General features: G+C 39.5%; 1 protein-coding gene across 1 annotated transcript in view; it reads left to right on the top strand.

Annotated features, from left to right (window-relative positions):
- The first annotated feature begins 475 nt into the window (after positions 1 to 475).
- The window catches only part of LOC100484820 (E3 SUMO-protein ligase RanBP2), a 78,185-nt gene continuing 61,388 nt past the window's right edge, over positions 476 to 17,272 (top strand). The window contains 2 exon segments of the mRNA XM_034658906.1: positions 476 to 666; positions 16,397 to 16,549. Coding sequence (XP_034514797.1) covers positions 595 to 666; positions 16,397 to 16,549 — 225 coding nt within the window. The 5' untranslated portion in view covers positions 476 to 594.

Below are 17,272 nucleotides of genomic sequence, written 5' to 3'. Positions count from 1 at the left end.
GTATTTGTGGCCTACCATTTAATTATGCACTTTTGATTTTCTCATATAATATGTTCTTTTAAAATACGTGAATTTTAACACGGAGGCTTCGTATTCACACGTGTCCTACATAACATATTTAACCAACAGCCTCCAGAAAGGTGTTTCCATTTTACACGCTCACCAAAATGTCCTAAGAGTGCTCTTCCCTTCCACAGTATCCCGTAATTAAAATTAAGAAGAAACGGCCCAAAGTTTTGAGAACCCATCCGGTAAAACCTCGTCCCTCTGATCTAGGTACTAGTCGCTGGTCCCAGCGCGGTGTTCAACTTTCCCTTCCGCGCAGCGGACGCTCTCACAACGCAAACCCGACCTTAGACTCGGCAGGACCACGCGGAGCCTAGGGCGGGGCCAGCCAGGCGCCTGTGCGCGGCCGGAGCGACGCCGACGTTGGCGAGGCGCACAGTGATGACGCAACACGCACGGGGGCGGGCCGATTGTCGGCCGGCGACGGCGCTGCGTCACGGGCTTTCAGGCGCTACGCTCCTGGAGACGGCGACCGCTGTGGGCCTCGGCTCTGGCCTCCCGCGCCCTGGGAGTCAGGTCGTTGGCGCGATGAGGCGCAGCAAGGCCGACGTGGAGCGGTACATCGCTTCGGTGCAGGGTTCCGTCCCGTCGCCCCGAGAGGTGAGCTGGTCCTGGAGACCCGGCTGGCCTCCGCCCTGGCCCTGCCGCGGCCCCGCGCAGCGCCGGCGTCATGGCTCCCGGCGGCCGCCGCTCCCTGGCGTGTTGAGGCGCCGGCCGGCTCCCGCGGTCCGGTGGGCGGCGTGGCGCTCGCGAGTTCGAGGGGAGGAGGGAGGCCGCGGCGGGCTGCCGTTGGCGCCAGCTCTGCCTCTTCTTCCTGGCCTCCTCCTGACGGTCCTTATTCGCAGGCCCGTCCCGGGGTTCCTCGGCTGCGTCCGTGCGGCCTCGTCACCAGGCTCCAGAGCCTGCTGTTTACGGCGGTTCTCTTCTCGGCTCCCGGACAGTTAGCCGCTGCGGCGGAAGCGGCACTTCCAGGGTTTGGAGGTCGATGGAACCCAGCGGGGAACTGACGCAGCTCCGGGGTGGGCTTTTACTGCGGTGACGGGCAACCATCGTAGACATCCAGTGGACCGGTGCAGGGGTAGCCACACTTGGAACTCCCTGACCGCGCAATAACACTGGGAGTCCATCCTATTCTGAGGCATCTGTCGTTGTGCGTTTATAAGGATCCTGACCCTACTCTTCACACTCCACTCTCCCTTCCCCAGCACTCTTAAGAGGCTTCTTTTTATTTGCCTTTATTTTTTTTTAAACGCGATCTTGGGTGTTCTGAATTTCTTACAGGCCGTTCTTACGATGGCTTAAAAATTTTTTAACCTTTTTGACAACATGCTTAGCGTATTTTTTCTGTTTTAAGTTAATGTGCCAGATATATTTTGGGTTCATCAGAATTTTAGTGATTGGTTGTGGAGGGTGAGGAAAAAGGCTAAGGGTGGGTGGAGTGCACAGGATCTTGAGTCAGTTTGCTTGGGAGTTGAATCACAGCACTGCCGTTTATAAGCTGTGTGATTTGAGGCAAGTTAAACTTCATCAATAAGTTGGAGTAATGGTATTGATAGTATATAGGATGATTCATGGTAAACCATTTAGGGCAACGCCTGGCACATAGTAAGCGCTAGACGTTGATGTTAAAAGGACAGTCATTCAAGGTCTCTTCTGGGTAAGGGCCCGTGAGAATAAAGATGTGTGAGGAAAGTAAAAGAAACCCAGGGATGAACATTATTATAATAGTTGCATAATTATATTTTTAATCATATACTAGGCATATGTCTTTGTAGGATTTTGGTAATGGGTCTGAGTTAGTTTCTTTTAGCAATAACAGAATAGGTTTCAGCCTGCTCCACCAAAAGAGAGGAATAGGTACCTACATACAGATTGTAATTTTAAACTGCTGGCATAGTCATAAACAACAAGTCCGATGCTAGAGTCTAAAACAAAACTTCATTAAGGGTTTCTGTACCGCTGAAATTGACATACTTTTTAAAAAGCCAGGTTTAGAGCTTTCATGAAATTTTCATTGGGGACCCTGGCTCCCAAAAGATTTAAGATCTTATTTCTGTAGACGGAATTTAGAATGTTCTTTGAACTACCTAGCTTTTCCATCAAATAAAGGGGGGTGGAGTCAGAATTTTAAGGACTGGTTATTATGGCTACTTCTGTTTTACATTTAAAGAGTATTATTTTAATCCGATGTTTTTCTTAAAACAGGAGAAATCATTCACTTTAGAACTTGGGGATTTCAGTGGGATTTTGATTAGCAAGTGAGTAACTTTGTAACAGGTGATGGTACTATAAACCTAGGTCTAAGTGAAAGGACAAATCAGTGTGCTTTGGGTAGCTTGGAAGGGAGAACGCGGAGGAGGCAGAGACAGTGGCTTTTAAGAGTGGAAAGATTAGTATTTACTTGGCTTCGAGTTTGATAGAGATTGGCCATGTGTGAACTGGAGATGCTTTTTGGGATGTCCCAAGTTCTGGAATGCAACGATGGGTCTGTAGTCTTACCTTCCCAGGGTTCCCATTATGCTTTCATTTGTTTGTCTCTTTTGTTTTGTCATTTTCTATTCCTTCACGCCTGCTTTTGTCCTTGTTGAAAATACCACTTGTGTTTCTTCAATTTTTCTTTCTCTAGTTGGCTTCTATTTAGTTTTCCTAGATTTCTGTTGAGTTGGCCTCCCAGTCCACACCCCTAATTCCTGCTGCTCAGATGCAATCTGACAGCTCTTAGTTGTTTACCATATACTTTAGACTTCTTTTTTTTTTTTTTTTAAGATTTTGNTATTTATTTTGACAGAGATAGAGACAGCCAGCGAGAGAGGGAACACAAGCAGGGGGAGTGGGAGAGGAAGAAGCAGGCTCACAGCAGAGGAGCCTGATGTGGGGCTCGATCCCATAACGCTGGGATCACGCCCTGAGCCGAAGGCAGATGCTTAACCGCTGTGCCACCCAGGCGCCCCTATACTTTAGACTTCTGATTAACTTCTGAGTAGTACATACTTTTATTTCTCTGTCTCCTTTTCCACATTTTAGATACTTTCTACTCTGTCCTCTAGGTCTCTGTTAACAGATCTTTCTCCCCCCTCATTCTTCCAGTTTTGTTGTTGTGATTTTTGATTAAATGAATAGTTTGTATTTATGTAATTATGATAAGGTACATATTTTTCCATTTGAGCCACCTTTATTGCGTAGCTTTATTTTTCCTGGAGTTAATAGTTGCTTTATTTATTTATTTTTTTGGTTTGTTTAGTTATCTAGGATGTATTACTAATTCTTTACCCAAACTCAGTTTAACTCTCAAGTGTAATCAAAGAGGTCACATAATCCATCGATTTCAGCTTAAAATTTTTTTTAAGGGTCTTTCTTGTGGAGCGCTCTTTTCTTACTGCTGCAGTCTGGATTGGCTTCTCCTCCTCTTTGCTACATAGTTCTAGCTCTGGGACTTGGCTTTATCATCATCTTGAGAATTACCTTTACTTCTTTTTTAGACCCTTGGTTTCTTGTAACTCATGTTCTCTTGACTTTGTTTTGGTGTAGGGCGCAATCTCCAGTTTGCTCTGAGAAGGAAAGGATGGTATTTTCTTTTTTTTAACATGGTATGCCTGAAAAAATCTTCACCTGATTTATAGTTTGGTTATCAGATTCTAGGTTTGAAATAATTTTTTCCTTCAATTTTGAAAGTATTGCTTCATTTTCTGATCATTTGTATTGTTAGAAATCTGATGTGATTCTTGTTATTGATAGCTTCTAGGTTTTCTAGAAGTTTCCTTTCAATTGGAAAACTCATTTCCTTCAGTTCTGGGACATTGTGTTATTTCTTTGAGTATTTCTCCCCCCCCCCAACCATCCCAAGCTCCCCCCTCCCCTCGCCCCAATCTCAAGTTTTTGTTAACTGAAAGTTGGTTCTGGTTTGATCCTCTATGTCTTTTTTTCTTACTTGTGTCTTTTTGTTCTATTTTTAACCTTCTCTTCCAGGGGAAGGAGATTGGGGAACTCACCGTTTAGTATCTAGACTTTGCTTATCTGCCTCTATAACCCCTGCCCTCACCCTTGTCAGGACTCCTGAAGTTTGAAGCCCTGTGGTTTATACTGAGAAAAAAAATCCATTTGCTTAAACTAGTTTTGCAGGGGGTGTTGGATACCTAGGGTGATGGTGGAGAGTCAGTTGGCTGTGCAAGAGGAGGGTTAATGTGACATCTCTTCAGGTCTGAATGTTCCTGTTTTCAGCCCCACATCCGTTTTGATAGGAGTGTGAATGAATTTAAATATTTGCATAACAGTGGCATAAAGTGTCATGGAAAGAAGCAGTGTCCTGAATCATGGACTGACTGGCTCTTTTCCTTCCTACCTATGTATCCTTAAGGCACTTAAGCTCCTTAGGCTTAGGCTTCAGTTCCTTTATAAAATGAGCAGAATGGAGACAGAAGACTATCAAATTTCCCCCAAAATTTTATGGTTCTATATATTATTCTTTAATAATTGCTGTTCAGTTATCCTAAGAGTCTTTCATGAGATATTTCGAAGCACCATAGGCAGTGGAGTTGGTTTTTCTTTTATGTGTTGACATTGTAACTGGTGGGAATCTATTCATTTTTTAAAAGGGGGAAGAAAGCTCTGTTCATTTTAATGCCATTTTGATTGTTGTGTATTATTGCCATAAACTGCTTCAGATCTCTTAAATTTATGGATTTGGGGGAGGCTCTGTTATGATTACAGTTTCCTCAAGTGTTTATTAATACCGAATGAAGTTAAAGATTGCTTGTAGTTCTTTACTTTTATATTTATTTTAGAAAAGGTTTATTTACTTGAGAGAGAGAGAGAAAATCTGAAGCAGACTCCACACTGAGTGTAGAGCCTGACGTGGGGCTCGATCTCAAAACTGTGAGATCATGACCTGAGCTGAAATCAAGAGTCAGACGCTTAACTGACTGAGCCACCCAGGCACTCCTGTAGTTCTTTACTTTTAAACTATATCCTGTTAAGGATGTATACTCAATCGTGTCCTATTAAGGTCACTTGAAATAATTTTCTGAGTATATGTCACTAGTTTGACATAAAATGAGAGTATATTTTATGTCGCTTTATTGAGGTGCAGTTCACATGCCATACAGTTCACCGTTTAAAATGTACAGTGTGATGAATTTTGTTGTGTCTCGTTATTGATGTTTTAAGTTGTAAAATATATGTAATCTGCCATTTTAATGCCTTTTTAAAAGTTTTTATTTTAATTTCATTGTTAACACTGTTCTATTAGTTGCAGGTATACAATGTAATGATTATGTTATAGTGATTATATAATGATGATACAGTGCTCATCATGATTAGTGTATGTCTTTAATCCCCATCACCTATTTCACCCATCCCTGCTCCCAGTTCCCCTCTGGTAACCATCAGTTTGTTGTCTATAGTTAAGAGTCTGTTTCTTGGTTTGTCTTTCTCCCTTTTTTTCCTTTGCTCATATGTTTTGTTTCTTAAACTCCACATGAGTGAAATCATATGGTATATTTGTCTTTCTGTGACTTATTTCACTTCTCATTATACTCTCTAGCTCCATCCAGTTTGTTGCAAATGGCAAAATTTCATTTTTTTTTATGGCTGAGTAATATTCCGTTGTGTATCTATGTACCACATCTTTATCCATATAACTCTTGATAGATACTTAGGCTGCTTCCGTAATTTACCTTTTGTAAATAATGCAGCAATAAATATAGGGGTGTGTGTATCCTTTTGAATTTTTTTTTTTTTAAGATTTTACTCATTTGAGAGAGAGCTTGTGTGCACAAGTGAGGAGGAGGGGCAGAGGGAGTGGGAGAAGCAGACTCCCTGCTGAGCAGGGGGGATGACAGTCCCAAGTGGGGCTGGATCCCTGGACCTTGAGATCACAACCTGTGCTGAAGGCAGATGCTTAACCAGCTGAGCCACCCAGGTGCCCCTGAATTAGTGTTTTTGTATTTTTTGAGTAAAAAAACCAGTAGTTATGATTACTGGATCATAAGGTAGCTCTATTTTAACTTTCTGAGGTGCTTCCTTGCTGTTTTCCATAGTGGGTTCATCAGTTTGCATTCCCACCAGCAGTGCAAGAGGGTTCCTTTTTCTCCAAATCCTTGCCAACAAGGATGGAAATTTTAGCCATTCTGGTAAGTGTGAGGTGATCTATCATTGCAGTTTTGAGTTGCATTTTTCTGGTAATGAGTGATAATGAACATCTTTTTATGTGACTGTTGGCCATCTGTATGTCTTCTTTGGAGAAATGTCTGTGCATGTCTTTTGTCCTTTTTAAAATTGTATTATTTTTTGGGTTTTGTATAAAGTCTTCATGTATTTTGGATATGTCATTTGCAAATACCTTCTATTCAGTAGGTTGCCTTTTAGTTTTTTGATTGTTTCTTTCACTGCAGAAGCTTTTTATTTTGATGTAGTCCCAGTAGTTTATTTTTGCTTTTATTTCCCTTGTTTCAGGAGATCTATCTAGAAAAAGGTTGCTATGTCAGAGAAACTACTTCTTGAGCTCTCTTGAGACTAGGATTTTTGTGGTTTCAGGTTTCACATTTAGATCCTTAATCCATTTTGAATTTACTTTTATGCTTGGTGTAAGAAAGTGGTCCAATTCCCTCCTTTTGCATGTGGCTGTTCAGTTTTCCCAACACCACTTGTTGAAGAGACCATCTTTTTCTTATTCCATATTCTTTCCTCCTTTGTTGGAAATTAGCCATATAATTGTATGTTTATTTTTGGACTTTCTATTCTGTTCTCTTGATCTATGTGTCTTTGTGCCAGTACTAAACTGTTTTGATTACTACAGCTTTGTAATGTAACTTGAAGTCCAGAATTGTGATACCTCCAGGTTGTTGTTGTTGTTGTTGTTGTTGTTGTTGTTTTCCAAGATTGTTTTGGCTATTAGGGTCTTCTGTGGTTGCATACAAATTTTAGGATTGTTTGTTCTAGCTTTGTGAAAGGTGCTGTTGGTATTTTGATAGAGATTGCTTTAAATGTGTAGATAGTTTTGGGTGGTGTTGACAGTTCAACAGTATTCTTCCAATTCATGAGCATGGGAATGTCTTTTCATTTTTTTCTGTTTTCAATTTCTTTCATCATTGTTTTATAGTTTCCACCTCTTGTTAAGTTTATCCCTAGATTTTATTATTTTTGGTGCAGTTGTAAATAGGATTGTTTTCCTAAATTTTCTGTTGCTTCATACATATTGGCGTATAGAAATGCAGATTTCTGCATATTGATTTTGTATTCTTGACTTTACTGAATTGATTTATCAATTCTAGTAGTTTTTTGGTGGAATCTATGTATCATATCATGTCACTTGCAAATAGTGAAACTTTTACTTCTTCTTTACCGATGTGGATGCCTTTCATTTCTTTTTGTTTTATTTCTGTGACTAGGACTTCCAGTACTGTGTTGAGTAACAGTGGTTAGAATGGACATCCTTGTCTTTTTCCTAACCTTAGGGGAAAAGCTCTTAATTTTTCCCCATTGGGTATAATGTTCACTGTGGGTTTTTCATGTAAGGCTTTTATTATATGTTGAGGTATTTTTCCTCTAAACTTACTTTGTTGAGGGTTATTATCATGAATAGATGTACTTTGTCAAATGCTTTTTCTGCATCTATTGAAATGATCATATGGTTTTTATCTTCTCATTGATGTGATGTATCACGTTGATTGATTTGCAAATATTGAACTACTCTTGCGTCCTGGGAATAAATCCCACTTGATTGTGGTGAATGATTTTTTTTATTCTGTTGTTGGATTCAGTTTAATAGTATTTTGTTGAAGATTTTTGCATCTGTGTTCATCAGAGATACTGACCATAGTTCTCTTTTTCAGTTGTGCCTTTATCTGGTTTTACTGTCAGGGTAATGCTGACCTTATAGAATGAATTTGTATTTGGAAGTTTTTTTCCCTCTTCTACTTTTTGGAATAGTATGAGAAGAATAGGTATTAACTCTTCTTTAAATGTTTGGTAGAGTTTTCCTCTGAAGCCATCTGGTCATGGACTTGGGAGTTTTTTGATTACTCGTTCAGTTTCATTGCTGGTAATCAGTCTGTTCATATATTCTATTTCTTTCTGCTTCAGTTTTGGTAGGTTATATGTTTCTAGGAATTTATCTGTTTCTCCAGTTGTCCATTTTGTTGGCATGCAATTTTTCACAATATTCTGTTACAATTGTTTGTATTTCTGTGGTGGTGGTGGTGGTTGGTTCTCTTTCATTTGTGATTTTGTTTGAGCCCCCCCCCACCCCAGCATTTTTTTGTTTGTTTGATGAGTTTGGCTAGAGGTTTATCAGTTTTTGTTGATCATTTCAAAGCCTCAGCTCCTGGTTTTGTTGATCAGTTTTTTTTTAAGTTTTCTGTAACATTTATTTCTGCTCTAACCTTTATTATTTTCTTTTGCTGGTTTTGGGTTTTGTTTATTCTTCTTTTTCTAGGTTTTTTAGATACAAGGTTACATGGTTTGAGGTTTTTCTTATTTCTTGAGGTACACCTGTATTGCTATAAAGTTCCCTCATTTTTTTTTTAATAAAGATTTTATTTATTTGAAAGAGACAGAGATAGCAAGAGAGAGCATGAGTGGGGAGGAGAGGGAGAAGCAGGGAGCCCAACGTGGGGCTTGATTCCAGGACCCTAGGATCATGACCTGAGCCGAAGGCAGATGCACAACCAACTGAGCCACCCAGGCACCCCTAAACTTCCCTCTTAGAGCCTCTTTTGCCTCCTAAAGATTTTTGGACTGTTGTTTGTTAACATGTAGTCTTTGATTTCTTCTTTGATTTCTTCGTTGACCCATTCATTGTTGAGTAGTACCATGTTATTTAACCTCCAAGTATTTGTGGTCTTTTCAGATCATGTTGTGGTCAGAAAAGATGCATGGGGGGCGCCTGGGTGGCACAGCGGTTAAGCGTCTGCCTTCCGCTCAGGGCGTGATCCCGGCGTTATGGGATTGAGCCCCACATCAGGCTCCTCCGCTCTGAGCCTGCTTCTTCCTCTCCCACTCCCCCTGCTTGTGTTCCCTCTCTCGCTGGCTGTCTCTATCTCTGTCAAATAAATAAATAAAATCTTAAAAGAAAAGAAAAGATGCATGGTATAACTTTGATCTTTTTGAATTTGATGAGATTTGTGGCCTAATTTGTGAGCTGATCTGTTCCATATGCATTTGAAAAGAGTGTGTATTCTTCTGTTTCAGGATGGAATATTCTGAATGTATCTGTTGAATCCATGTGTTCCTCTGCGTCATTCAAAGCCACTGTTTCCTTGTTGATTTTCTGTTTGGATGATCTGTCCATTGATGTAAATGGAGTGTTAAAGTACCTACTATTTTATTACTATTGATTAGTTCCTTTATGTTTGTTATTAACTGTTTTGTGTATTTGAGTGCTCCTATGTTGAGTACATAAATACTTAAAATTGTTATGTCTTCTGGTTGGATTGCCCCCTTTACAGTTATATAATGTCCTATCTTGTCTCTTGTTACAGTCTTTGCTTTAAAGTCTCTTGTCTGATCTAAGCATTGCTATTCCAGCTTTCTTTTGACAGCCATTTGCATGATGAATGTTTCTCTTTCCCCTCACTTTGAATCTGCAGTGTCTTTAGGTCTGAAATGAGTCTCTTTTAGGCAGTATATAGATGTGTTTTTGTTTTTTTTTTTGTTTTGTTTTGTTTTTTTTTTTAGATCTTGTCTGTCTCCCTGTGTCTTTTGATTGGAGCATTTAGTCCATTTACATTCAAAGTAATTATTGATAGATATGTATTTAGTGCCATTTTGTTACTTGTTTTGTTATTGTAGTTTTGCTCTGATCCTTGCTCTTTTTCATGATTTGCTGGCTTTAGTGATATACTTGGGTTTCTTTTTTATTCTTTGCATATCTATTACTGGTTTTTGATTTGTGGTTACCGTTAGGTTTGTATGTAACATCTTCTGCATTTAGCACTCTAGGAGTTAATGTTTGTTTATGTTTGAACCCATTCTTCTCCCCACCCATGTTTTAGGTATACAGTGTTATTCGTTAACATCCTTTTATTTTGTGAGTCCCTTGACTGATTTTTACAGATAAATTTATTTTAAGTATAAGAGTTACTTTTGTGGTTCCTTCTTTTCATACTTTTACTTATAGTTTTCCTTTTCCACTCAAAGAGTCCCCTTTAATTAATTTCTTGTAGGGCTGGTTTAGTGGTCATGAACTCCTTTAGTTTCCATTTCTCTGAAAAATTCTTTATTTCTTCTTCTATTCTGAATGATAGCCTTGCTGGATAAAGTATTCTTGGCTGCAGATTTTTCCCTTTCAGTATTTTGAATATATCATGCCACTGTCTTCTGGCCTGCAGAGTTTCTACTGAAAAAAATCCATTGATAGCTTTATGGAGTTTCCCTTATATGTAACTCTCGTCTTTTTTCTGTATGCTTTAAAATTTTTTTCTTTGTTAGTACTCTGCCATTTTAATTACTGTGTGTCTTGGTGTAGATATTTTTTGGTTGAGTTTTTTGGTGCGGGGATCCCTGTGCTTCCTGGATCTGGGTATCTGTTTCCTTCCCCAGATTAGGGAAGTTTTCAGCTGTTATTTCAAACAAATTTTCTGCCTTCTTTTTTCTCCCTTTTTCTTCTGGGATCCCTGTAATGTGGATGTTACTATGTTTGGTGGAGTAACTAAGGTTCCTCAGTTTATTCTCAATTTGCATGACTTTTTCCTCTTTCACTTGCTCAGCTTGATTGCTTCTTCTAGCCTGCTATTTAGTTCATCAAGTGTATCTTTAATTTCATTTATTATATTTTTCGTGTGTGTGTGTGTTTTGATCCCTTTGTTAAGGGTCTCACTGATGTCTTCCACTCTTTTCTCAAGTCCAGGGAATATCTATATGAATATTACTTTAAACTTTCTATGAGGCATATTATATATATCTGTTTTGCTTAGGTCTTTTGCTGTAGTTTTTGTTCTGTTCTTTCATTTGGGTCATATTCCTCTGTCTCCTGATTTTGTCTCTTTGTGTCTGTTTCTTTGTGTTCGGAAAGTTAGCTATGTCTCCCGCTCTTGAAGTTAGTGCCTTATGAAGAGGAGGGTGTAATGCCTTGTAGTGCAGTGTCCCCTGTTTCCCAGGACCTGGTGCTTCATGGAGTATCTCCTCTGTGTGTTGGATGTGCTCTGCTATTGTGTTCTGGCCACTTTTTTCTTTAGTCCAGTTATCTGTAGAGGTTCTTTTTGCCTGTTGTGGGCAGTGTTTGTTCCCTGCTGGGGTGGGCATGTTTTAGCAAGATACATGCTGGTCTCCTAGTGAAATAGATCTGCTGCCACTGCTGCTGAACTGATCACAATGTGTGGGTCAGAGATGTTGTGTGGGCAGGGTTTGCACTGATCTTATGAGGCAGGTACCCACAAGGCTGAGACTGAGAGAAGTGTGACTGGGAAGGATAGGTCCACAGAAGCGTGGGGTGGCATGGGGAGGGTAGGTTGGTATAAGCAAGTCAAGTAGCAAATGTAATACCACTCTGTTTCCTGGAGGTGATCATGTGTTTATGCTGGGGTCATTGGAGGGAAATGGCCCCTGCCAGCTCCTTTGTTCCTGAAGGGCACTCCCTATTATCCTTGCCTCTCTGAGACACACTCTGAGATGAGTAAATAACTCTTCCTCCTGTATGCTGCAGACATTTTTCAAGTTGCTTGCTTCTGTGCTGTTATCTCTGTAGGCTGTTAGTTGTGCTTTGTCTATGCCTTCCAGGCTCTCAGAGCCAGATCTGCTTGATTTTTAAATTCCTTGGCCCTTCTTCCTTTCATAGCCAAGTGTTATGGGTATTCATCTTCCCCGTGTGGTCTCCCTGTTGGCCTTCACTATGCTATTGGCTCCCTCCTAACCGTGGATGGCCACAGTCCCTNTTGATTTTTAAATTCCTTGGCCCTTCTTCCTTTCATAGCCAAGTGTTATGGGTATTCATCTTCCCCGTGTGGGCTCCCTGTTGGCCTTCACTATGCTATTGGCTCCCTCCTAACCGTGGATGGCCACAGTCCCTTTTGATTCTTTCCTGTGGCCTCTTCTCAACCTTTAGTTTTGGAGTTTGTTCTTCCAGTCTCTGGATCATTTTCTGGAATATTTACAGTGATGTGCATGTTCCTGTGGGATGAGGCGAGCTTAAGGTCCTCCTACTCTGCCATCTTCCCAGCCTTCATGAACCACTTTTAAGTGTACAATTCAGTTGTATTATATTAATAATCAACTACCACAACTGTTATTTTCAGAAACTTTTCCTCACCCCAGGTAGAAACTTTGTAAAGAAACTTTGTAACCATTAAGTAGTAACTCCTCAGGTTTTCCTTTCTCCTAGCCTCTGGATACTGTTAATCTACTTTCTTTCTGCCTTGGGCTATTTATAGAATTTTTGTTTTCTTGCTGAGTTGCAGAAATTATATATTGAATATAATTTCCAAATATTTTGTCTCATTCTGTATGTTGCCTTTTTACTTTCTTTAAAATTTTGATGTGCAGAAGTTTTTAATTTTGAAGTATTTCATTTTATCAATTTTTGTTTCTTATGCTTTTGGTGTCATGTTTAAGAATACATTATTAAATCCAAAGTCATGAAGACTTATCCCAAGGTTTTCTTCTGAAATTTTTGTGGCTTTCACATTTAAGTGGTTGACACATTTTGAGTTCTCGTTTTTGCATGTGGGGGGGGGTGAAGGGGTCCAGTTTCATTCTTTTGCATGTGGAAAATCAGTTGTACCATCACCATCTATTGAAGAAACTTTTCCCATGGAATGTTCTTTTCCCATTGAATTTGCCAGAAATCCATTGGCCATAGATGTATGGGTTTATTTCTGAGCTCTCAGTTCTGTTCCTTTGGACTGTATGTCTGTCCTTAATGTTAGTATCACTGTTTTAAAAAAAAATTTTTTTTTTAAGATTTTATTTATTTATTTGACAGAGAGAGACAGTGAGAGAGGGAACACAAGCAAGGGGAGTGTGAGAGGGAGAAGCAGGCTTCCCGCCTGAGGGGCTCGATCCCAGAATGCTAGGATCACGACCTGAGCTGAAGGCAGATGCTTAACCGCTGAGCCACACAGGCGCCCCTGGTATCACTGTTTTGATTGCTTTAGCTTTGTAGTAAGGTTTGAAATTGGAAAGTGTTGAGTCCTCCAACTTTGTCATTTTCAGGAGTGTTAATCTGTTTGGGGATCCATGCAGTTCCATATGAATTTGAGAGCTGGCTTTTCCATTTCTGCAGAAAAGGCTGTTGGAAGTTTTATTGGGTTTGTTTTGAATCTACTTTGGGTAGTAGAGCCATCCTGACAATATTAGGTCATTCTATCCATCAACACATCTTTTCATTTGTTTAAGTCTTTAATTTGTTTCTGCAACGTTTTGTAATTTTCAGTGTACAGTCTTTCATCTTCTTGGTTAAATTTATCACCAAGTATTTTACTCTTTTAGATGCTATTGTAAATGGAATTTCTTTTCTTAATTCCTTTTTTTGGCTTGTTCATTGTTGGTGCATAGAATCACAACTGACTTTTGTGTGGTGATCTTGTACCCAGCAGTGTTACTGAATTAGTTTCTTAGCTCTAATGGTTTTTTTAGGGATTCTTTGGAATTTTCTGTGTACAGGATCATGTCATCTGTGAAGAGAGATAGTTTTACATCTTCTTTTTATTTGAAATTTGGAAGCTTATCTCTCTTCTCTAATTGCTCTGATAAGAACTTCCAATACAATGTTGAATAGAAGTGGTAAAAGCTGTTTCTGATCTTAGGGGGAAAGCCTTAAGTCTTTTACCATTGAGTATGATGTTAGCTGTGGACTTCTCATTCGTGGCTTTTATCATATTGAAGATATACTTAGTTTATTGAGAGAATTCTTGTATTCTTGTTTTCTGAGAGTTTTTATGAACAGATGTTGAGTATTGTGAAATTTTTTTTTTTTGGTGGCAGTTGAAATGATCATTTTTTTCCTATTAAAATGATGTGTTCTTGATTCTTTTTTTTTTTTTTAAGATTTTATTTATATGACAGAGAGAGAGAGACAGCGAGAGAGGGAACACAAGCAGGGGGGATGGCAGAGGAAGAAGCAGGCTCCCAGTGGAGCAGGGAGCCTGATGCGGGGCTCAATACCAGGACTCCGGGATCACGCCCTGAGCCGAAGGCTGACATTTAATGACTGAGCCAACCAGCCCCCCCCCTTTTAATTTAACCATCTTGCGTTCCTGGAATAAATCCCGGTTAGTCATATATTGGGTGTATAATGCTTTCAATATGTTCTTGGATTCATTTTGATAAGGGTACTTTTTTGAGAATTAAATTTTTTAAAACTTTTTTATTTTTAAGATTTTATTTATTTGAGAGAGAGCATGAGTGGGGAGGGGCAGAGGAAGAAGCAGGCTCCCTGCAGAGCGCAGAGCCTGACATGGGGCTCCATCCTGGGACTCCAGGATCATGACCAGTGTGGAAGGCAGATGGTTAACCAACTGAGCCACCCAGGTGCCCCTTAAAACAATTTTTTAGAGCAGTTATAGGTTCACAGCAATATTGTGCAGAAGGTACAGATATTCCCCACATACTGCCCTGCCTGCACACAATGCTTGGCCTCAACCATTATCAGTATTACCTACAGAGTGGTATACTTGTTACAGTTGAACCTATTTTGATACATCATTGTCACTCAAAGTCTGTTGTTTATCTTAGGGTTCACTCATGGTGTTGTATGATATATGGGTTTTGACAAATGTATGATATATATCTACCATTATTGTGTTACACAGAGTAGTTTTATTGCACTAAAAATCCTCCGTGCTCTGCCTCTTCATCCTCCCCCTAGTCCCTGGCAACCACTAATCTTTTTAGTGTCCTCATAGTTTTGCCTTTTCCAGACTATCATATAGTTGGAATCATATGGTAGGTAGCCTTTTCAGATTGGGTTTTTCCATTCAGTAATGTGCACCTAAGTCTCCTCCATGTCTCTTCCTGGCTTGATAGCTCATTTGTTTTAAAGTGCTGAAAAGTATTCTGTTGTATGCATGTACCACAGTTTATTTATCCATTCACCTACTGAAGAACATTTTGGTTGCTTTGAAGATTTGACTATAAAACATTTTGTGCAGGATTTTGGGTGACTTAAGTTCTCAACTCCACTGAGTAAATACCAAGGAGCACTATTGCTAGATCATATAAGTGTATGTTTAGGTTTTGGGTTTTGGTTTTTGCGTGTGTGTGTGTGTGTGTGTGTGTGTGTGTGTGTGTATGTTTAGTTTTATAAGAAACTGCCAAACTGTCTTCCACAGTGTTTGTACCATTCTGCCAGCAATGAATGAGCGTTCTTGTAGCACCACAGCCTTGCCAACATTTGGGGTTGTGTTTTGGATATTAGCTATTCTGATACATAATCTATTGGTATCTCATTTTAATTTGCAGTTAAACAAATTGATGTGGATCTTTTTATATACTCATTTGCTGTCTGTATATATATTTTTTGGTGACGTGTCCAGATCACTGATTCATTTTTAAATCCTGTTGTTTTCTTTTTCTTACTATTATTAGTGTATTTTGGTAATAGTCCTTTTCTTAAATGTTTCTCTTGGCAGTTATTTTTTCCATTCTGTGGCTTGTCTTCATTCTCTTTAACAGTGTCTTTTGCAGAATAAACTTTTTCAGAACAGAAATTTTTAGTTTTAATGAAATACAGCATATCAAATTCTTTCATGGACTGTGCCTTTGGTGTGTATTAAAAAGTCATCACCAAACCTGAGGTCATTTAGATTTTCTCCCATTATCTTCTAGAAATTTTATAGTTTTATATTTCCTTTTAGGTTTGTGATCCATTTTGAGTTAAATTTTGCGAAGGGTGTGAGGTCTGTGTTGTTGCTCTTGTTGTTATCATCATTATGGCTTTGGATGTGGACGTCAATTGTTCCAACACCCTTTGTTAAAATACTGTTTTGCCTCCATTATATTGCCTTTGCTCCTTTGTCAGAAATCAGTTAACTGTATTTATATGGGTCTGTTTCTGAGGTGTCTATTCTGTCCCATTTTGTTGTTTATATTTTTGCTAATATACATTGTTTTTTTTGTTGTTGTTTTTTTCTTTCTGAGAAGTCTGTGCCTTTATTGGCTGAACAGGCTACTTAAGAGGGATAAAGTAGAGGAGTGGGTAGCCCCAATACCAGTCGCTGCTGTGCTTCACAGCCTAGTAGGTAATGGAGAACTCCCCCAGATAGTGGCCAATCATCTCGGGCTTGGTTTCCTCCTGTTTGAAGGTCTTGCCATTGTAGACACCCACCATGCTGCCCACCATCTCAGGCAGGATAATCGTGTCCCACAGGTGCATCTTAACCACCTTGGGCTTTTCCATCAGGGGAGCCTCCTTCTTGGCCTTGCTCAGGCGCTTCAGCAGCAAGTGTTGTTTCCTCCACAAACCCCGGTTGAGCCTCTGCTGCTGCCAAGCACTGTACAGCTGCATCAACTGCTCCTAGGACACGTCCAGCAGCTGGTCGAGGTCCATGCCACGGTAGGTGAACTTGCGGAAGGTGCACTTCTTCTGCTCCACTTCTGCCACATTATCAGCTCTTTGGAAGGGACTACCTAATACCACATTGTCTTGATTAGCTTAGCTTTATAGTAAATATCGAAGTCAGGTAGTGTCAGTCCTTCCAGTTTTTTTCTTCTTCAATATTGTGCAACTCTGGATTTTTTCCCCTCTGTATATAAACTTCAGAATCACTTTGTTGATATCTACAATATAACTTCCTGGGATTTTGATTGGGATTGCACTGAATCTGTAGATGAAGTTGGGAAAAACTGACATCTTGTTAAGATAAATCTTCCTGTCTACGAACATGGAATGTTTGCAGTTATTTATTTCTTTGATTTTGTTTATCAGAGTTTTGTAGTTATCCTCTTACAGATCTTATACATATTTTGTTAGATTTATAACTACAGTTGTTCCATGAACATGGTATAAACTGCACATGTCCACTTCTCTGTGAATTTTTTTTGATAAATACAGTATAGTACCATAAGTGTGTTTTCTCTTCCTTACCATTTTTTTCCTTATGATTTTCTTAAATTTTTTTCCTCTAGCTTTATTGTTTAAGAATGCAACATATAATATCACATACAGAATATGTGTTAATTGCCTCCTTATGTTATTGGTAAGGCTTTTAATCAGTAGCAGGCTTTCAGTAAAGTTTTTGGGGGAGTCAGAAGTTATGGATTTTCAACTGTGCAGAAG

Source organism: Ailuropoda melanoleuca, chromosome 4 (assembly GCF_002007445.2).
Source record: "Ailuropoda melanoleuca isolate Jingjing chromosome 4, ASM200744v2, whole genome shotgun sequence".
In the NCBI taxonomy this organism is placed as follows: Eukaryota; Metazoa; Chordata; class Mammalia; order Carnivora; family Ursidae; genus Ailuropoda; species Ailuropoda melanoleuca.
The sequence above is the reverse complement of the archived record's forward strand: the minus strand, read 5'-3'. Positions and strand labels throughout refer to the sequence as shown.